The 22,762-nt window shown below is 50.1% G+C and overlaps 1 protein-coding gene across 1 annotated transcript in view; it reads right to left on the bottom strand.

The window, feature by feature from the left end:
- Positions 1-22,762, bottom strand: part of LOC135255625 (dual specificity protein phosphatase 8-like) — a 53,464-nt gene that overhangs the window by 18,724 nt on the left and 11,978 nt on the right. Inside the window, exon 3 of the mRNA XM_064337053.1 lies at positions 19,576-19,714. Coding sequence (XP_064193123.1) covers positions 19,576-19,714 — 139 coding nt within the window. The remainder of the gene's footprint in view (positions 1-19,575; positions 19,715-22,762) is intronic.

Below are 22,762 nucleotides of genomic sequence, written 5' to 3'. Positions count from 1 at the left end.
GAAGAGAATGACGTCCATGACTGGCTTCTGAATGAAGAGGCTATCTGCACATAGGTCAGCACCATGAAACAGCTTACGCAAATTCATCAATGAATAAAATAAATGTTTTAAGCACTGAATAAATAAAGTAAACGTATTAAGTATTACGTATGGACAGTTTGGCACTGTTCCCAAAGGCAACAGTTACAATAAAAGGCACTGAACTACTACAGCACGATCGTAAACTCCATGAGAAATTATCAGACACTTGCTTTCTTTCACGTGTTCTCTAGAAGCAGATGAGAACTGATTGGCTGGACCTGATTGGTGGTCAAGCCCCTGCAGGCCCAGAGTCACTGCTCTCCCCCCCTGTGGAAACGGTGATACGCCTGGGAAAAGGCCTCCATAAGCTCTGCAAACAATGGCCTTGCATAGGCATGCTGCTATTCCAGCTGGCCCCGTTAGGGTTTATTTCCTTAGATTTGGACCCGGCCCACGTGTCACGAACGGTTCAGAGTTCAGCGCTCAGTCAGCGGCTGAGAGCGAAGCAGGCGAAGCAGACACCGGGCTCCAGTACCTACGAGGCAGACCGATGATGTCACTCCAGTCGCCCCGTGAACGGTGATGTCATGGCAAACACGCCGCTGAAAGGCGGCATTCTCAGGGCCCTGATGTGTGTGATCTCCGGTCAGCATAAGGAGCAGGTTTGTGGAGCGGGCAGGGCAGGGGGGTGGGGGGCCGGACGAGGACAGAGGGGAAAAACAACCTAAGGCTCTCAAACTGCAGACCAGGCCAGTAATCCCATCCTCCCCCTCTCACTCAGGGTGGGGTACCAGGAAAACATGACACCTCATCAGCAAAACATCAGCGCCAAACACCTAAAACATTGGCAATGCCTGAAAAAGGCGAGCAGGACTGCTCATACAGGAAGGAGCCTTCTCGACAGTCACAATACATCACTTCACTGCCTCCCATTACCTCAGATCATTCCACACAACTGAGACTGGCGTCAGAGGAATCTGTAGGCCCAAGGGCAGGCCAGGCAGCCACTCACAGTGGGATAGGCAGCCTCATCTCCTCCAGAAAATGACATGATACGCAACCCAGAAAATAATCAAAGACATTTATGAAAAGCCAAAATGAGTAATCAGGGCAATTTAAATTAAAGCCATTTAAAGTAAAGCCGTCATTAATTATTCATGAAGCTTTAAAACTGGTTAAAATCTGATTAATGCCTGAGCTATATTACAATCTTAACATCCTTCCGCTTAGTACCGCTGCAATAACAGTAGATTTTATTAATCTGTTTAATGGTGACATCACCATCATCACACTATAGGAGGGTGACAGCACCAGCAAACCACTTCCCGCCCCCCCAAAGGAAAGGCCAGAAATATCTAGGTTACACTATCTCTCCTAGCAACAACGTGGAACACAGGGAGAGATAACACACATTACACATCACTCAACTTACCCCATTTACACTGCCATACATTACTTTACTGATTTACCCCACTGACACCACACAACCAGGGGCCATTTCCACTGATTTACCCCACTTACACCACACAACCAGGGGTCCTTTACCACACTGATTTACCCCACTGACACCACACAACCAGGGGCCATTTACCACACTGATTTACCCCACTTACACCACAACCAGGGCCTTCACATTACCAATTCCACACAACCAGGGGCCTTTACCACTGATTACCCCACTTACACCACAACCAGGGCCTTTCACATATTTACCCCACTTACACCACACAACCAGGGGCCATTTACTACACTGATTTACCCCACTTACACCACACAACCAGGGGTCCTTTACCACACTGATTTACCCCACTGACACCACACAACCAAGGGCCATTTCCACTGATTTACCCCACTTACACCACACAACCAGGGGCCATTTACCACACTTATTTACCCCAATTACACCACAACCAGGAGCAATTTTCCACTGATTTTCCCTACTTACACCACAACAAGGGGCCATTCCCACTAATTTACCCCATATACACTGGGCCCATTTTAATGGGGCCAACAATCAGGGGCCATTTCCTATTTCCTTCAGCCGAACTCACACACATCGGTTAGCAACCATGTGCTTTACTGCTAAACTGCAAAGACTGGCCCTAACTGCAGGGAGGGGCCTCACCTGTTACTCAGGGAATCTGGCAAACCTCTAATGGTCACATTCACTCCAGCAACCCTGACTGAGACTCACCGTATCACGACTCGTATTGACGTTATCACATTCACATCGTAACCGTGCATCGTGATTGATCGTTATCACATTCACATCGTAACCAGTCGCATCGTGATTGATCGTTATCACATTCACATCGTAACCGGTCGCATCGTGATTGACCGTTATCACATTCACATCGTAACCGGTCGCATCGTGATTGATCGTTATCACATTCACATCGTAATCGGTCGCATTGTGATTGATCACTATCACATTCACATCGTAATCGGTCGCACCGTGTCGTCGTTGAGTGTATGACTATTGTATGGTGTCATGATCGTGTTGCATGGTTACCCCCCTGTTGCCATGGCTGCTGAGGGAGCCTACGTTACCTGTGAATCACATTCCAGCCACATTACACTGCAGAGGCTCCAGAGCCACCGGCCTCTGGCCATTCCTCAGGCCTTACGCCATGCCCACCTCCCCACAGCAAACACAAAATGGCTGCCGTCTATTAACATCAAAGCGCAGTCCCTCCAGGTAATTGCAGTTGGAGCTATTATAGATTGTTCCATGTGGTGCCAATCACCATTTGCCTGGGGACCAAATTAAACAGCGACATATTTGAGTCTCAAGCACCATGATTCTCTTCACCCCCCCCCCACCCTCCACCCCCCTGCACACATAATTCCATTTAAGGGCAGAACCAGAAATGTGATGTTGTACAAACCCACACCTTTAATTGGCAACGCTGCACACCAGGGCATTTAGTCCTGCAAAAAAATATCACATTACAATATTCATAGAGTGCCAGAGGGCATTACAGTATAATTTGAAAAACACATTTTGCTTTGTAAAAATTGGGATTTTCAGACAAAAGCCCCACGCAGGCTGCCCAAGGCAAGAGGAGCAATGGGACCCTGGGATGTGAGGGAACTGTCTGGGGACCTGCTGTGGAGATTAGGCAAGCCTGAATGATACAACCCCCCGTCCTGCCCCAACACAGGGGTATTAGAGTATATGCAGGGCCTGGGGGAAGCCAGCTGAGCCTGAGCCATTACTACCATCCCTAACCCCCAACCACCCAAACCCCCTCAATCCCCTCCCACAAGGACTGGGAATGAAGAACAGCATCTATCTGTCTCTCTCTTGCACTCTCTCTCACTCTGTTCTCTTCCACTATCTCTCTTTGTTTCTCTTGTCACTCACCCCCTTCTGTCTCTCATTCTGCGTGGAAATGTACCATGAACTTCCCACTGTTTCCGTTTCTTGTCCTGTCTTAATCAGACGGACCTCTTCCTAGAGCAGTCCTGGGCACTGAGATGGCACTGAGGTCCAGGCTAGCAACAGAACCCCTAATCCAGCACGACCACTGACTGCACAGTCAGGCCCGTCTGGATGCTAAGCACCAACAGCAGCAGACCCCTGTGCGCTCACACCTGAAAAAAGAGCACCGAGAGAGGTGAAAGAGCGGACGAATATGCACCCTGTCCTGAAGGAATTTTACACCAGGAGATTAGACGGGGAGAGATTTTCTGTCTCTCAATTGTGAATGGGTGGCCCTGAGAAAATGATGATGTCATGCCTACTGCGCTGCCCGTTCAGCAGGAAAGGAGTCACCAGATGGGTTACACAACAGGGAGGAAATGTGTCGCTTCTGGGCTCCCGGTAATGAATGCGGTGGAGCACCGCATTAACCAAATGGCTTTTCATTAAATCGAAGGAATCCTTTCACTTCGCTGCCCCCGTCTTGAAAGGAGGAATTCTGAGGCAGATGAGAACTTTGAGAAGAAGCCAGCGAGTGAAAGACCACCAGCGCCAGAATAATATCGCTACCAGGTGTAAAATCTGCCGCTCACACATTAGGAATAACCTCAGAAAAAAAAAGCAACGTGCCAAAAAGTCAGCCAAGGCGAAGAGGAAAAATACCTTAATAGTACATCCTGCAAGGCAACAAAAAAATGGTTCAGGAAATACGTAGTTTGAGTCCCGCTGCAGATTCTTTGGAAAATAGAATACTTGCTTAACATTTGTGAAGTGAGTGTTTAAACAGAGTGAGCGAGCCACGCGGCGCCCCGGCGACACGCCGTTTATGGGGCTGGATCTGGGCGAAACCTGCCGTGGCTGGAAGCATGCTGTTTACCAGAGCGAATCTTTCGCAGCTGGGTCAGCGGCCACACCTGGGAGATACGGCAGGAGGAGGCCGAGAGAAACGCGGGGAGGAGCGGCGCGATCGGAGAGGGAAGGAGCCCGCGGTTTATTTATGTAGCGAGGAATGCTGCGGGGGGGGGAGGGGGGGGGACGTCGGAGGACGAGGAAGGGAGGTGGACTTCTGAGGCAGCAGCATGCGTGCGCTCGCGGCCAGAGGATGAGGCCGGAATGCAGAAAAAAACACTGCCGGGAACGCTTGTAACCATGACAAATCTGCATTCCTCACACAGCGGCCTTGGCCGGAGCGGGGATCCCAAATTTAGCCTACTTCAGGACGGAAAATCTGAAGTCTCCATCAGGAAATGAACGCAGGGCTTCGTCATTATCGGGAGGAGGGAAGGGGGGGGGGGTTAAAGTCTTCAACAAGGGACATTTCTCTCAGAGAGAGCAGCCAAGTGGAATAGGGATTGCTTCTCTTCATTCTGTCCCATGGTTAGGAGTCTGCAGGCAGTTGTACCTCCGCAATCCCACAACGTCCCCCCAGTGCCAAACCGCTCCTGCTGGCCTGTCAGTCCGCCGAAGCTCAGCCTTTTAACAGTCTTACAGCTCGCACAAAGAGGAAACTGGATACCCCGATTCCAAACTGCGCTCGGCTACTTGGACAATGTTTCATTCCGCACGAAGCAGAGGCAATGCAATAGTCACGTCTCTGCATCCTGATCTCATTTTTTTCAGTTCACAACAGGAGACCTGCAGTCTAACGGCTTTAAAGTTAGCCTTACCAATTTTGTTTTGCAGTGAGACTACAAGGAAATCTACCAGAGAAAGAGCACAGATAGGCCCCTAGCATGATTACAAGCAGGTGGAAATATGTGCCAGTGAACTAGCAGTGTTGACAGTGGTCAGGTCAAACAAATCCATAACAAAGCTTGGGGAATATTCCGGGCTGTATTTTCCTCCGCTGAGAACAGTTTAGACAAAAGTAACAAACAGAACTTGCTGGAAGGGGCCCAGGAAAGAAGCCCATCGTTACAGGGCAGCCGTCGTGTCAGAGAGGCATGCTGGACGGCAGCCATTTTGTTTCGTCTTTTCACCGCGTGGGGAAGAGGTGAGGGCAGAGGGCCGGCGCTAACTCCCTTGGTTCAGCTGTCAGAGATTCTGGGCTCTGTTTTTAAGATGGAGCGATAACCGTGTTTGCGTCACCTTGGCAACAGCGCGGAGGGCAACGCTCGGGGAGGATGCCACACATGGCACTCGTGCGTAGAGCAGATGTCGCTCTATTTCCAGACCCCAGCGAGGGCGGGGGGTTGAGTGAGCGATCGTATGACTGACAGAAACCAGATTTCTCTTCAATCTTCACTTCACCCCCGCCCCGATGCATCGAGGTTCCTGGAGATATACAGCCTTGTACACACACACACAAATATATAAATATATATATACATATATATGTATAGATATGCAGTGAGCATAACTAGAAATGGTTTCACAAGACAAAATGCCAATATGCTTTGAAGGCAATGCAGCATAGAGTCTGATAGTATTCATGCCCTTTAAGTACCATAAGTGTATTCTTCTGACACTTCAATATGAACACTGACAAATTCAGCAGTGGGCAAGTCAAAGGCATGCCTTGCACTTCAGGTTAGACTGTTTTGTTAGAAGAGGCTTTAACCACGTCTCTGCACCTGTTTCGGTCTGAGCCGCGATGATTGGCAGGTGCATTGAGAGAGATGATTAGGCAGCTCTATCAGAGGATGGGCATCCCACGTGTACTTACAGATGAGTGGTGCCATGTTACAGCCGGTGATATTAATAGGGATTCATAAAAATAAATGCATTCTGGAGGACACGCGTGCTGGTTTGTGCTGACCCAAACTGACAGAATATGATACGGTGATAAGTGATCCATAGTGATAAGACAGGCCGACAAATATCACTGGGCCTTCCAAACTTGGAGGTGAATTAGCAGGCCAGCATGGATCAAATACCCAAGATGTGCTTACAAATGTGGATGCTTAGCTAACCCATCTCCTCGAGTGCATGAGACACAGAGAAATGTAGTGATCCCAGGCTAGCAGGATACAACACTTCCACCAGGATACACCACTTCCATGTCTACGCTGGTCCCCTAACACCTCTAACAGGATGAGGAAGAGGACCCAGCCTGTCCTCCTCTGGGGCTTCAGATTGTAGTGGCTGGTGTCCCTGCTCTCTGTAGCGCGTGGTCCCTTTAAGACGACAGAGGTTAGAGAACAGTCAGCACAGCCCCAGAGACAGCAGCAGGAATGCAGCTGCATTACGTCATGCTAGATACACACACGCACGCACACTCACTCACTTACACACACTCACAGACACACACACATACACAAACACGCACACTCTCACACACAAATAAACACACACACACGCACATCACTCTACACACACTCACACACACACACACACATCCACACACACACACACACACACAAACATGCACACTCTCACACACACAAATAAACACACACACACACGATCGCACACACAAACACTCACCCTCTCGCACACACATACATAAACACAAACACATACACTCACACACACGTTTACACACACACACACACACACACACACACACAAGCACATATACTCACACACACGCATGTAACCAAGCACACACACACACTCCTTCCTTTCACACCACACATATACAAACATTTGTACACACTTAGCCACACACGCGCACTGCAATTCACTCATGCACACATCCACACAGAGCTGCACAAACGCAGGCGAGCACACCGAAGCATCAAACACAGATCTAATCATGTTTTACTGCTCATCTTTAAGCACCTCCTGTATCTGTACAGGTCAGGGGGAGACAGAGGGAGGACTGGCGTGAAATGGTGTTCAGTATCTCTCTGGAAGATCACACGGGTGACCCACCATTCCGGCTCACTCCATCCCATAATTTACGCCAGCTGCTCTTATTATGATTCGAATAAACCCTTCAGCATCTCTGCATCTGCTGGACCCCGCTGTGAGACAACATCACATGACACGTCACAGCTCACCAGAAATAACACGCCAGCGTTCGCCACATCAACTCCGAAAATACAATCACTTTATCAGCAAACACCAGAAGTGCATTACAAAGATTAAGGAACTGACAATAACGTTGACGAGGAGAAATGCTGATTTGTCCTCTGTTACATTCAAGACGGCTAATAGCTGGTTTGCAGAAATGAAATGTTTCTGCTTCTGTTCTGGTGCTTTCGGAAGCATTGTGTGAGGCTGAGGGGAGTCTTTCACATGGAAGAAACAGAAAGAGAGAGGGGAGTCTTTCACATGGAAGAGGCAGAAAGAGAGATGGAAGAGGCAGAAAGAGAGAGGGTGGAAGAGGCAGAAAGAGAGAGGGGAGTCTTTCACATGGAAGAGGCAGACAGGGAGATGCTGGTGACTGCGATTGGGCCTGGAGCGCGCTGCTCCATCCGGAGCTTCTCTGCGGATGAGCCGAGTGAAGAGCGTCATGGCCGCCGCTGTGCGTGAGCCAATTAAGCAGACGGCCGAAATGGGCCGGGACAGCGCCTGGAGAGAGAGAGCGAGGGGCGCCCCGCGGCGGGCTGTGAGCTGGCAGACGGGCCCGGGCGCTCCGCTGCCCCACGACACCGTCAGCACAAGAGACGCGCGGGTTCTTCTCCCCGCACAGAACTCAAACAGAGCAGCGGACTGGAGCGCGTGCACCGGCTCACTGTCCAAGGAGCGGGAAAGACGCAGCGTATTCATATTCGCCTGACCCAAACTGCCTGCTCTGTCTAATTTAGAAATGACTCCCATGGTTCAGAGTAAGAGCTGCTAGCAAACACTGCGTAGACTAAATTAAGAAATTCTACATGCAGGGAGAGAGACAGAGAGAGAAAGAGAGAGAGAGGGGGAGAGACAGAGAGAGAAAGAGAGAGAGACCTAGCCTACATTTCCCAGAGTGCACAGCTGAGAGCATAGCCTACGTCTCATAGAGTGTGCTGCGGATGGCATGGCCTACATCTCCCAGGGTACACTGCTGTTGGGCCGGCCAACATCTTCAAACCTGCGCTGCTGTCATCCAGGACTACATCTCCTACAGTTCACTGCTGTTGCACCCCATTGCAATTTCAGGTGGATGCCCACCTCGTCCTTTCGGCTCCCAGCAGCAGGGGGTGGTCTGTCCATTGGCAGTGACTAAAGAACACTGTGAGAACAGCTCTGCCCAGCGGGGCAAACAGTCCCAACGCGCTGCGTGGAGACAAAATTGTGTTTACAGAACGACATCCTCCTCTGCCTTTTCTCAGCTCTCTGGAATTAGGCTGAGAGGAAGGGGCCTGCAAGCAGCCAGGAAAGTGACACTGAGCCCTACTGCGCTTGATCGAGTGCTCAGCTCTCACATGCGATCCACCGGGCCTTTCCAGAAACACGCAAATACACCGTGAGACCGTGGGCAAACGGCAAAGCGGAGGAAAGCAGCCCGGCCAGGGCAGCGCAACCCGGCTCATGCTGACTGGGTCAGGGATGGGTCATGTGCCTTTGATGAAATGCCATCTATTTTTGGAGGCCAAGTTACAATGACACTGTTTTCCAATGCCAACCGCAGATAAATTAGTTAAAATAAATGAGTATCACATTTTAAATTCACAAAGCAGCTCTGTACTAATGTGCACTTTTTCACTAGCAACAAGGTCCTCGGTTACAAATAATATCAAGCATGAGCTTAACATCCAGTAAGAAAAAGTGTAACAGTCTCTGATGCTTTTCAATGACCTGGCCTGCAAGGCCCTGCTAAGTCCTTCTGGTGATGGAGGACAACATTACAGGACTATGACAGAGATTCCCATCTGACAGTCCCAGCTCCGCTCCCCCCACCCAGCCCAAGCATTTCCTCTTTGGAGATAGCGTGAATCCCCACCCACAAAGCCCCCCCCCACCTACCCTGCTGTGTACAGAGAGAGTGAGAGGATTAGTACTGCTGTTACATGGCTAAGAGAGTATTAGCATTAGCATGGCTGCTAAAGTATGTCATGTGAAGTGAGTGAGAGAGCGTTAGCATAGCTGCTACTGTTCGTCTCTGTACAGAGAGAGCGAGAAGATTAGCACTGGTGTTACATGGCTGCGAGAATATTAGCATTAGCATGGCTGCTAGAGTATGTCATGTGAAGTGAGTGAGAGAATGTTAGCGTTAGCATGGCTGCTACTGTACGTCTCTGCACAGAGAGAGCGAGAGGATTAGCACTGGTGTTACATGGCTGCAAGAATATTAGCATTAGCATGGCCGCTAGAGTATGTCATGTGAAGTGAGAGAGTGTTAGTGTTAGCATGGCTGCTACTGTACGTCTCTGCACAGAGAGAGCAAGAGGATTAGCACTGGTGTTACATGGCTGCGAGAATATTAGCATTAGCATGGCTGCTAGAGTATGTCATGTGAAGTGAGTGAGAGAGTGTTAGCGTTAGCATGGCTGCTACTGTACATCTCTGTACAGAGAGAGCAAGAGGATGGCTTACATGGCTGGGAGGATATTAGCATTAACATGATGGTACCATATGAGCGTGTACTTTCTTGGCGGCCTTGCCTAGCTTACGGACCCCAGCCTTTTGTGCCATGCAGACCCAGGCAGAAACACTCCCCTCTTAACAATGCTAAAACACAGGCCAAACAAAAAACCTGACATTTTCAATGGGAAACTCCAGTACAGTAACGAGGTGTGGCTGTCTCTTACATCAGAGGTGCTTCTGTTGAAACTCTGAGACAGATTAAATTCAATCTATTCATTTTTCTAGAAAACTCCATTCAGGTTGATAAGTTTGGCAGTTCCGGGCATAGCGCTAAAAAGAACATGCCTGGAGATAAAGAAAAAATAACATGCTAAATAATAGCGGTTTTTAAAAAATAGCAATTTCAAAGAAAATGATCTTTGACAGAAGTGGCTGAATCATATCAGCACTGCATTCTTTTAAGCTTGGACACAATGATCTCTTAGGTTAGAAATTTTAAAGTCATACTTTGCAGACAAGTATGACTCTGGCCTGTGTTGCTCAACATATTTTCTGTGAAAGCTTTGAGAGACACTGGGAGCCATATTTCAAACTGTTTCGTAAGTAAGCCTATCAGAACTGGCCAGCCGCTTCTCCACCACAGCCAAATGCTTAAAATATTACTTTTCCTCAGTTCACTGCCTCTTTGTTAACCAGCAATGATGAACACTTGGGTTGATAATTAGCACTAACATTAACAATAAACTTTCTTTTGTCATGAACATGAAGAAACTGGCAGAAACACGAGTGAAAGGAAATTTGGCAGGGAAATTTCTGTGGCCTTCCTGTAGAATTAAATTATACACTGACATAGACAAACAGTACACTCTACATGTAAATGAAGACTCATAAATTCACTGTACACAACTAAAATGTGTGTATGGTTGTGCATGATTGAATGGTTGCATGGTTGTGTGCGCTTGAATGTTTGTATGAATGTGCATTGTGTGTGTCTTTGTGCACCTTTGTGTGTATGTGCAACAGACCTGTGTCAAATACGTATTTGTTCTGGATTCAAATACTTTTCTGTGCTCTATTGATCTTGCCTGGTGTAATTGAGCTTGCCAGTATGGCCAGAAGGCAGGGTTTACACTTTCTGAGGGAATTTCACTGGCTGCAATACCCCTGACAAAATGTATGTTGGGGTGTGTGAGAGAGAGTTTGTGTGCGTGTGCAGGGATTGGGAAGGGATGGTGTTGGGGGGGGAGGGGGTTGTATGGGCAGGTCATTTCTCTGAACCCCAGGTCCTCCAGAGAGCAGGGCCAGGGCCACAGCCGGGGGCCAGTGAGATGCAGCAGATGTGACGACCGCAGCCTATAAATAGAGCCCCGTTCTGAGCCCGGAGAAGAGAGCGGGGGGCGGGGCGGGGGGGTGGGGGGGGACATTCACAATAATGGGCCCCGGGACTCCAGGGAGGTTACCTCACCTACCCACAGCCCCGTCGGCTACCTCTCAACGGAGCCGCCCATCTCCGGCCCCGTCTGCCGCGGTAACGGATACAGGCCGCAGGAAACGGCAGGGAAACCGCCGGGGAGGGGCCCAGGAGGCCCGGGGAGGGGTTAAGGGGTTCATGTGTCTTTCAAAAGTACCCTTCCATTCGCACCCCCCCCCCCCCAAAAGCATACATACACTATTGATCAGTTTGCTTTTAATCATAACCAGCAACATATTACTTCTTTTTTTGAATGTAACTGGACTATTACTAAATTAGGGCACAATTTAATGCTAATAATAGTGATGACAATTTTCATCATCATCATCCTCAAGCCATCACTGATGTCATCCTCCAATCTCTCTAACCCCTCGGTTCAGAGATGGTGGGCTTGGCGTGTGCAGATGCACTCCAGTGGAGTCATTTTCAGAGTCTGTTTGATTTAGCACCTAAAGCGACAGGGCTCATTTCAAGTGAAATTGTTTCATGGTAGAATAATCCCCCAGCGTGGACTGAGGAACATGAGCACGCAGGGAAACCGTATCCCAAAGAGGAGAGAAGTCTTTTAGATGCAAATTGCGCACACCACGCAGCAGAGCCAACTGGATCCAGGCAGCGGTGTGTTTTCAGAATGTCACCAGAGACACGGCGAATTCAGGGCCGCGTATCGAATGCACACAGAAATCATACGCAGCTGTGGAAAAGCAAATGTGAGTTTTGAACGGTTCCGGAAAAAAAACTGTTTAAAGGAGTCTTTCCCCAGTAATCCACAGAAAGCTCTGTCTGAGACATGATGCCCGAAGCCCTGGATCTGCGGAAGCTTCCGGAAGGACGGGGCTGGGGAGTAATCTCCGCTCCTCCAGGAATCCGCGTTCAGCGCCCCGCACCGCTCGCCGTTTCGGACAGAAGGGCGAGGGACGGGGCGCACGACGGCGCGCGGATTACCGCTGCCAGCCCGTGGGATATCGGTGTTGACCTTCACCGCGTCGCCCATTAGCACGGCTCTTAGGAGATTCCACAGGATCGTTTATAACGCAGTACTGTATTACAAAAGCACTCCCCCTCTCCCCCTGCCCGGCTCCTGCCCTCCCTCCCAGTGTGGGTCGGGCGGCGAGCTGCAATCTTACCCAAACATTCAACACCGGCTTAATCAACTTTAATTAAGCCGTTTTAACAGAGGCATCCCAAGGGCCGGCGCCTCTGACCTGAAAATATTTACTTTCGCTGCCTCGCATGCAGAGAGAGCATTTCTCAAAGCGTCGCTAGCCGCTATTAGCACGCCGCTGAACGCGCAGAAGCCTTTTTCCGAAAACGGACGAAACGAGGCTCGTTGCTAAACGCTTTATGCGCGGCCGCCGTCGACGGATGACCTCATCGCGTGTGCTTTAAGCTCTGCTTTTTGAACACGTGCACATTCCAGCCCGGGGAGTTAATGCTGTCAGGATCAACACCCCCAGACTGCGTGACGGAGTGCGGGGCATGGGGCTCCGGGGGATGACCGCCAGCACCCGCACTCAGGCTGAGGATAAGGCTGAGGCTGCCCTACTTTAATCAGGAAGGTCATGGGGGAGAGGCACCGCACCTCAGGTGCTGCACAGATATGACATCATGGGCGAAGTTAATGAGTTTATGAATCAGTAGGAGGGCGATGGGGAGGGTCCCAGTGCTCCGGCTCCCTAAAGCAGGAGCAGGGAACAAACCTGAGAGCAGAGAGGAGTCACTGTGCTCCTGCCTCAGAGCCTTACACAAACATACAGAATGCACATACATGCATGTACATGTACATACACACACACACACAAACACTTGTGCGCACACACACACGCAGACACACACTGCTCTGACTGTGCTCTCATTGGTCCCTGTGGTCCTTTGGGAAGTGGTCCAGCAGAGAGTTCAGTTCGCTCGGGTGCATTTGTGTGTGTGTGTGTGTGTGCCGCTCAGAGCCCAGAGACCCAGCTGTGTACCCATGGTCTCCCCAGAGCCTGGGGGTTATGTGGGGGGAGAACACACCCCAGGCACACCTCATGAGGCCCACTACCCAGCAGCCTGGGGGTTATGTGGGGGGAGAACACACCCCAGGCACACCTCATGAGGCCCACTACCCAGCAGCCTGGGGGTTATGTGGGGGGAGAACACACCCCAGGGACACCGCATGAGGCCCACTACCCACCAGTGTCACACTTCCTCTCTCCAGAGGTCAATTTCAAGGACAGGCACCCAGAGCGGTGACATCATGCATCAGAAAAAAGCATGATGTCATGGCGGGGCATGCGATTCCCATGACTGATTCCCAGGGAACAGCTCACAAAATTATAATAAATGCTTTTCTTATTATGAATTTTCTAAATTGTACACCGCCGAGAGCGTGTCCTGCAGAACCTTCTCCGTCATGGAGAGCGCATCTTCAGCTGGAAAAGCAGGAGCGGTGCCACACCCGCTCCGATTAGCAGATGGGTCGGCTGCTCTACAGACACTTTAAGCCAAACAAAGGGCTATTAGCAGCCAAAACTCCCTTAACCTGCTCTTGAGAAAACTTTTAAAGTCTAAAGTAATTACCCTCTTCAGTCAGGGGAGAGTTTACAGGGAGGAAAGCAAGTTCTGTCAGTCACTGTATGTAACTATAAAAGCTATAAAACCAAGTAAGGCTTTGGAAAAGTAAGTGGTGTGAGAGCTAGCGTTAATCCACGAGAGCGAGGAAGCTAAGCCTGTCTTCACACCCAGAGATCTGCAGAAACAGCCACATCAGCCTTTTTCACAATTCTGACAGGAAAAAATGTTCTTTTTTTAGAGTCGATATATCTGGGTAGAATATATTTCCAGGAGGCAAGAGGCTTAAATTAAGTAAATTACTTCAAAAACACTTTCTTCATTATTTTGCTACCTCCTCATAAACAATTCTTAATTTCTAATCCTGCTTGTCAGCATATTCTCTCTCTGCAGAGAAGCCTTACAAGCGCAGAATAAAGAGAAACTTCTGTTAATCTCTTCTTTCTCCAGCAGCCAAAATCATTTCTAAACTGGGTCAGTGATATAACTGCAGTAACAGCAGCCAATGCGCCTTCGCATTTATTTTACTTCCTCGCCGTACGGGGACGGAGCGAGAGTCACTCCTCACCTGCGACGGTCCCGAGGCCTCCAGCCCACACTCCACAGGCCGGAGCAGGCGTCCCTCAGACCCCGGCACCCCAATCCGTCACCATGGCGCGGTGATGGACTGGCATGCCAGGAAGGGTCTGTAAATCGTCACCTCCTGGATTGTGGAATGAGCCGGGGAGCATGGCGGCAGGAAGTAGCCCGGGGCTCGGAGGTTCTCCAGCAGGTGAAAGCAGGAAGTGGGAGTTAACCGAGCCGCGGCTCCCTCTCTGATCCCCCCCCTGCATTCCCAGAATGCATAGGGGCCGGCACGCCGCTGAGTGTTGATGTATCGCTAACCCCATCAATCTGGGCCCTGACCTCTGGGGGGGAGGGAGGAGTAAGGCCAATATGGTGGCATGACTCCTCCCGTGCTCCAGAGGGAGCTAAACTCGCGGGTATCAGCCTCTCCTGCCGGGTTCACCAGCTCTGACGTGTGGGGGTGACAGACTCTCCTCACACAGGAAACTGGAGCCTTGCTCACTCTGCTTCTACAGCGCAGGCTCTGAAGACCGCATGAAGACCGTACGAAGATCAATTGAAGACCATATGAAGACTATATGAAGACCGTATGAAGACCGTATGAAGATCGTATGAAGACCCTGCTCATACATGTGTGAGTAATCCAGGGCTGCACACTATCACTCAGGACTACCGTCCTTCACTACACACTCTTCCCTGTTTCACAACCGTGCAATCTGAATCTGCACCCCCCCACTGGTGTGGAGCGTCACTACACACATAGTCTGAAGCCATAATGAGTACACACGCGTTTGTACGCGGCGCCATGGTCAGCTGTGGTTCAGTTTCAGCCTTATCAGCTATACTCCAAGGCTGAAGTGGGGTAAGCAGAGTGACGTGTAATGTGTGTGTTCTCTCTCCCCCTGTGTTCCACCTTGTTGCTAGGAGAGACAGTGTAGCCTAGATATTTCTGCCATTTCTGGGTAGGGGGGTTGCTGGTGCTCCTTCAGAGAGCAGTCGCCCTCGTATGTGATGACGGTGATGTCATGCCCTCGCTGCCCCTGCCGTCCACAGATCGGGGATTGAGGGTGAGCTCCCACGCAGGCTGCTGCGGACGGTAATCTGCAGTCATAAAGACTTCATTTTGCCCTGAATGGGGCTCCGCTTTTGTCCTCCTGCTGTTTCCTGAATGGAGCAATCAGGGAACACTCACCAGAGCTGGAAATCCATGAATAAAATTAAAGTGGAGTGTTATTTCAGCAGCCCTAATGACGTAGGCCTCCGAGCACGCACTGTGAGTCCTCTTTTGTGAAAATAGCATAATAGCGCCGTTTTTATATAAACGATAGCACGGGTGATTGAATAAGGAGCAGGCTCATCCTCCTCTGTGGTCGCTTATTCATCTCAGGTTTTTGCTGCATTTATCATCGCGGGGCATTCTTACGAAGCTTCTCGTTCTCCGGCCACGCCCGGCCATGACCAAACGAGTTTCTTTTTTTTTTTTTGCGCCCAGCGGTGCGTAACGAGGGTGAAATGCGGCACAGTCACTCTGAAATGTCTGTCATCGCCCCCGGGGTTACGCTACGGCGGCCGCACGCGACTGTCACGCACGCAGATAACATCCCGCGCCGCTCGCTCGCTCGCCCACCCGCCATTCCTCGCACGCATCAGGAGCGGGCTGGTGACACGCGTACGCCGCCGCCAGCCGTCACTCCGGATTCCTGACCGAGCTCGAGACGGTAAACACGACCGTATTTATTTGTTTTGTTCTTTAAACCTTTATTTTACCAGGAAGTCCCATTGAGATCAAAAATCTCTTTTACAAGAGAGACCTGGCCAAGGTAGCAGCCATATGGTAAATGGTAAATGGACTGCATTTATATAGCGCTTTTATCCAAAGCGCTTTACAATTGATGCCTCTCATTCGCCAGAGCAGTTAGGGGTTAGGTGTCTTGCTCAAAGACACTTCGACATGCCCAGGGCGGGGTTTGAACCGGCAACCCTCCAACTGCCGGGACAGTCGGTCTTACCTCCTGAGCTATGTCGCCCCATATAACATCACAACATATTAAAATGCCGTCTGCGGTGCTTCAGGGGCGCATGATCATCAGCGTAAGGACACTACACAAATCTACCCATGTCATTATGAACCATAGCAAAATGTTTTTTTAAATGTCCATAATCTTACAGAGGTTTGCTTTACAGCAACACATCAAATCATGACTGACGTTTCCAACTCAACCTCATCAAGTTTTTGCACCCTCAACCTCATTTTGGTTATATACAGTATGTATGTTGTAATAGGATTGTCTTGGCTGGATCATATATATTGATCATTTCTCACTGTATCTGATTGGTTTTGGATCATATCTTAGCATCTTTATCAAAGCTTATTGCCAAATATCAAACCGTTGACCCACAATCACACTTCACGATCATAATAATAATTTGGGATCCTGAGCATGAACCTAAATTTGATCAGATTGACACATTTATCAAACTGTCTTTAAATGCCTGAGTGTTTGCTGAGAAGGGAAAACTGTTCCCGGGCCTGGAGAAACATCTCACAGGGGATCCACCACCACAGACCCACTGCAGAGGAGAGGAAGAGGAAGCTGAGCACAGCAGAGAGGACTGAGCCCCCATCCAGGGACAGGAGGACATTCCATGATGACCTCGTAAACCTCTCCCCTTTGCTCCTCCCCCTTTGGCCCCTCCCCCTCTCCATCCCCTCAGACCTCGGAATCTGATGACCTCACCTCAGCATGACTGCGGCAGCTCATTCCAGCAGCACACAGCTGACCGTGTCCTGTTAGAATCCCACCCTCCTGTAGGGGTTACACACACACACACACACACACACATACCCACACACACACACACACGCACACACATATACACACACACACACACACACACACACAGACACACACACAAAACAGCACACACAGACACAGACAGACAGACACACACACACACACACACACACAAGCACACACACGCACACACACATACACACAAAACAGCACACACAGACACAGACAGACACACACACACACACACGCACACACATACACACAAAACAGCACACACACAACACGCACACCGCACACATACACACACTCACACACTCACGCACACTCACACACTCACGCACACACACACACACACGCACACTCACACACAGACAGACACACACACAAACAAGCGTGCACACACACAATGCACAAAAACAGACAACAACGCTCCCACAATACAGAAAAATACACACACAGTCATCCATACAACCACATAGACATACACATCTGCACACATATATGCACATGCACTCACTCAGACATGCACTACTCAAGCATAAAAACACAAACACTCCAGCAAACATTTGCACATGCACACGCACAAGTATGCACACACCACACATTCTCACAGACAAGCGCACACACACACACACACAGACACCTACCCCCCTCACTCCCCGTTTTCTCTGTTTGTAATGCCATTACACAAAGCCATTTCTTCAAACGAGCTGTAATCCTCAGCCCAACACTACGTCATGCTCCGATTCAAGCCAGGCCAGGGGCCGCTCTGTTCCTCTCTCACACACTCCACAGAGAACAAGGCCGCGACCAACAAACGCACAGAACAAAAGGCCAGACCCCCTCTCTGTCCCCCCCCCCCCCAACTCCCTCCCTCTCCGTCTCCCCCCCCCCGCCTCCCTCCCCCCCATCCCTCCCTCTTTGAGGGTCCACAGCCTGGTTACGTCAGCCCGCGAGCCGCGTTCTGAGCGCAGGGCTCCGAGCGCAGGGCTCCGAGCGCAGGGCTCCGAGCGCAGGGCTCCGAGCGCAGGGTTCCGAGGGCAGGGTGCTGAGCGCAGGGTTCTGAGCGCAGGGCTCCGAGCGCAGGGCTCCGAGCGCAGGGCTCTGAGCGCAGGGTTCTGAGCGCAGGGTTCTGAGCGCAGGGCTCTGAGCGTCCGGGCGCTTCACGCGGGACGAGACCCGCGGGGACGGCTCGGCTTGCGGCCGGAGGCCTCATCTGCGCCGCACCTGGGCCGCCGCCGGGCTGCCAAACCGGGGCACCGGCACGGAACAGCCGTGATGTCATGCCTCTGTCTAAACTCTCCTGGCTGGTTACGCAATGCTTCTTTCACGCAATGCAGTTCTTTTTTTTGACAGCAGTGCGACTTCAGAACAGTTTTATTCTTCCATTTTTAGTGGAGCTGTTTGTTTATGAAACACGATTCATTTACAATTAAAATGGAGCCCAACTAAAACCTCTCACATCTGGTCACACGTCTTGCACCCACGTGCTGTTTATCAAATCTTTAGAACACCAGAGTGATGGAGAGATGATGCGATGGATGCCACCTGCTGGTTGGGAATGCACATAGCACGCTCACCAGTCTCTCCAGGCCTTTCGTTGCATCAAGCTTTCACAAATGGTGATCCACAAATACATACTTGAAAACCCTTCCACACTTGCACACTCTTCAACCACTGCTTTATACAATACTTAGAACAGAAGTGCATGGGAAGATGCTTGGATGACAACCTGCGCTTTGGACATGACTAGCTACCCACGTCATACTCCGTTGTTCATTCATAAGTGATTTCACAAAAGTATTAATACAATAGTATGGGAAAACCCCTTCGAATATTAACATAACACACTAAGTCCCTCTTGAAATCAAATCCTCAACAAAGTCCAGAGTAAAATATTAATAACTCCCGCTTTGGCATGACAGCTTATCTCCAAATGTGTTCATTCACTAATTGATTGGCATTTTGGTAAATTCAAATCCCCCTCCAGAATTATTCCCACAGGTTATCACACTCGAGTCTCTACAGAGTTAATATTAATACTACTCGTGTCATTTTACCTAGATCAGAGCATCAAGCACTGTGCCAAATCTGGAGTTTCTGCTGAACTCTATACAGGAATACATGACCACAATCACGCGTGCTCTATGATTCTGGAGCAGACACACAATGCACACGCATGGCCCTGGGCTGATTGACCTGTGGCAGGTGAGCTACGGTCTGGGACGCCCGTGCCCCCCCCCCCCACCCCCTCGGTGAGGCTGGCAGGCCGACCTGTGAGCAGGGACACCCGTCTCAGACAGGGCCGAGGGGTGCCCCCCCTAACCCCCCCTCGGAGCGGCTGGCAGGCCTACCTGTGAGCAGGAACACCTGCTGGAAGCTGCCCTCCAGCTTGCCCAGCAGGATGGAGAGGAAGCTGTCTTTGGACAGGAGGCTGGCGTCCTTGGTGCTCTGGTCGTACACCACCACTTCCTGCTTCCTGCACAGGTTCACCTGGACACACACACACACACACAGGGTTCAAAGGTCAGATGTCATAGATATACAGCCAACATGAGGATCAAGGTTCTGAGTGAAGACGAGGGTCTCCAGAGGCGCTCAGTACAAGTACATGACAGGATGTGAGGCGCAGCCTCGTCCGTGCCAACCAGTAGGGGGAGACAAACAGCCTCATCCCCCAACAGGAATGGTGGCTTTAATAGTAGCAAATCAACTTTCACTAGCAGGAATTTTGAATTGCAGAGTAAAAGAAAAAAACAAGAAGAAAAATGTAGATGTGACCCGAACTACACAAATCAAGTCGCAACAAACCAACAAAAACCCTTAACATGAATCACACAGACACACTGACAACACACTGCCACTCATAACTGGGAGCACAGGTATTTTTTCCAACCAAAGCACCACTGTGTTACATCAGCTTAAATTATTCACGGACAGCGGCGAGCGCGTTTCCACCGCCGCCAGCGGGGAAAACACTACCTCAGAGCCGCGGCTGGCTAGTAGCCCGACTCCGCCGACTCCACAGCAGCATCTACAGAGCAGCACTTTACCCAGCTCACTGCTGTTAGCACGTACTGCACTGACCCAGCTCCCATCGTGCTAAACGCAACGTTAGCGGCGCCGCTCGTTTCCGAATGGATGACATCATCCCGGCTCTGGCCACTGATCTGAGACCAGACTGCCTGCAGGGAACTGGAGGCAGTCAGTCGTGCTCTGGCACACACTGGGGGATACAGGTGAAAAGCCACACACTGAGTTTAGATGCTTCACTGTGTTTCTGATGCCTGCTTTCAGAATACAGTAGCAACAGGCTCTGTGTACAATTACCCATCAGGATATTAAAATATCAAAAATATGAAATTTTATTTAGATTTTATGATTCTACATGTGGATATATTTTGATACATAAGCAAGCATATCCATCTCATATGTGTGCATTTGCCTGTATTTGTGTGTATGAATATGTGTGTCTGCCTGTAATGTTTTGCGTGCAGTGAGTGTGTGTGTGTGTGTGTGTGTTTGCATACGTGCGTGTGTGTGTGTGTGTGTTTGTATACGTGTGCGTGTATGTGTGTGTGTCTGAGAGTGTGTGTGTGTGTGTGTGTCTTTGCATCTGTGCGTGTGTGTGTGTCTACTTGTCTGCCTGTATGTATGCGTGTACGCACACCTGCGCATGCGGCCATCTTACCCCACACGCTGGCAGGGAGCCAGAGGTGATGTCATGGCTGCGCTGACCCCAGGGTCAGAGGAAGGTGTGAGATTACCGTGTCCCTGCTAGCAGGTACGCTCCGGGGCTTTCACTCAGCTGCTAACCTGGCCTGACCGTTTGCCCTGCGCTCGATGAGTCTTAAAGGGCGTCGACATCTGAGCTGTAAACCCACCGAGCCCTGTCCATCGCACACAGTCTGACACCTGCCTTCAATGTTTACCTTTCACACCCAAGCTCCACCCACCCCCCCCCAACGGCGAGCGACTATCGGACGCTGTGTTACTGAACAGCACTGAGGCGAGAAAACAAACATTCAACCCCGCCCCGCTCCCCCCTGCCAACTCCAACCCCAATCACTCTTACGCCATCAGTCAGGCAAGGTGTGCCAGGTGCCACAACACACATCAGACCAAGAGTAACAACGGCCAAAGCCACCTTATCATCTCAGTCAAAGGGCATAAAAAGCAGTGTGTACTCAGTAAAGGCCTAGAGAATTATGACTGACAGCTGGCTCTCAGACTGGGGCCAGGTACCTACTCATTCTCAGCTCACTCAATTCTGCCCTGGTTTTTTCTGCATGCAGAAACTGCACTGTGTGAAGGATGTACATGTAAACATAGAAAGCCACATATAGCAGCAAAGCACCTTGCTCCTCTAGTTAGAAACTAAACTATGCTCTCTTACTCATGGAAAAAATCCCCCGCATAAAATAGGTCATTTGAAGATATATTTGGGTTTCGCAGGGTGATATATCACAGTTTTGCTTTGTCACCTAAATTAGCTAGCAACACAAAAATGCCTACTAGCTATAGACATTTTGTTTGAAGACATGGTCGTGCTGCTTGTGTTTTAAACATTTTACAAGCCTATTTTGTTTCTCTTGTTGCTATATAATTTGTAAACAGTGTTGTTTATTGGTTGCTAGTCTACTGTTGAGTCCCGTTCGCCTGAAGCATGACGCATTAAAGGTTTAGCAAAGAACTCAAGTCACTTGAGGACCGAGGTTGCTTACCCTTACCAAGCCAAAACCGAAGAACCCAACAAACACAGGGGCTCCAGACCAGGCGCCCCCAACCTCGGTCCTGAAGAGAAGCAGGGTCTGCAATGGGAGCTTCGTTAACTGTGTAATTAACTGCTTTAATTGATCAATGAAGTGCCGAGTAAGAACAACAGAAAAATCCATAGAACCTGCAGCCCTCCAAGGCCCAGGTAATGAACCTTTGTGTCACGTCTCTACAACCAGAAAGCCAAGGCGTGTCCACACACAGTTACAGAGGGGAGGGGCCTCCACACTCTGGCACGTGTGGGTGGGGCAAGGGTGAGGGGTCAAGGGTCGAGGGGTCAGCGGTCAGCAGCCAAGCCGGGCATCTCTCCCCCTCCGCATTCACAGTGCAGCGCCAGTCCAGCGGGCTGGAGCGGCGTCTGCCGGTCCTGGAACCGGCCCAAACTCCCGCTGTTACACAACTGCAGCCGGAGCCTTTCCAGCTGAACCGCTCTAAAATTAGCGGCCAGAGCCGACTCCTGGGACGCCCCACACCGCCCACCACTCCATTCCTGAGCAGGCACCGCTGCGCGAGAGCGAATGCTTCAGAAAGGCGGCCCGCTGCTCCTGCTGAAGAGGCCTTTAACCGAGCGTTTGTCCTCCTGAAGGGTGCGCTGCTTCAGTGTGCATGTGTGCATGTATGAGCATATGTGTGTATATATAAATGTAAAAGATAAATTTAAAAAAATGTTCACAAAAAGGAAATAAAGTGATTGAAAAATATCTCAGTGGGACAGCCCGATTAAATTTTTAAAAAGAGAACAATAATCACAAGGCAGCAATTCGC

This window comes from Anguilla rostrata, chromosome 5, assembly GCF_018555375.3.
Source record: "Anguilla rostrata isolate EN2019 chromosome 5, ASM1855537v3, whole genome shotgun sequence".
NCBI lineage: Eukaryota > Metazoa > Chordata > Actinopteri > Anguilliformes > Anguillidae > Anguilla > Anguilla rostrata.
This window is presented reverse-complemented; position numbering and strand designations above follow the sequence as displayed.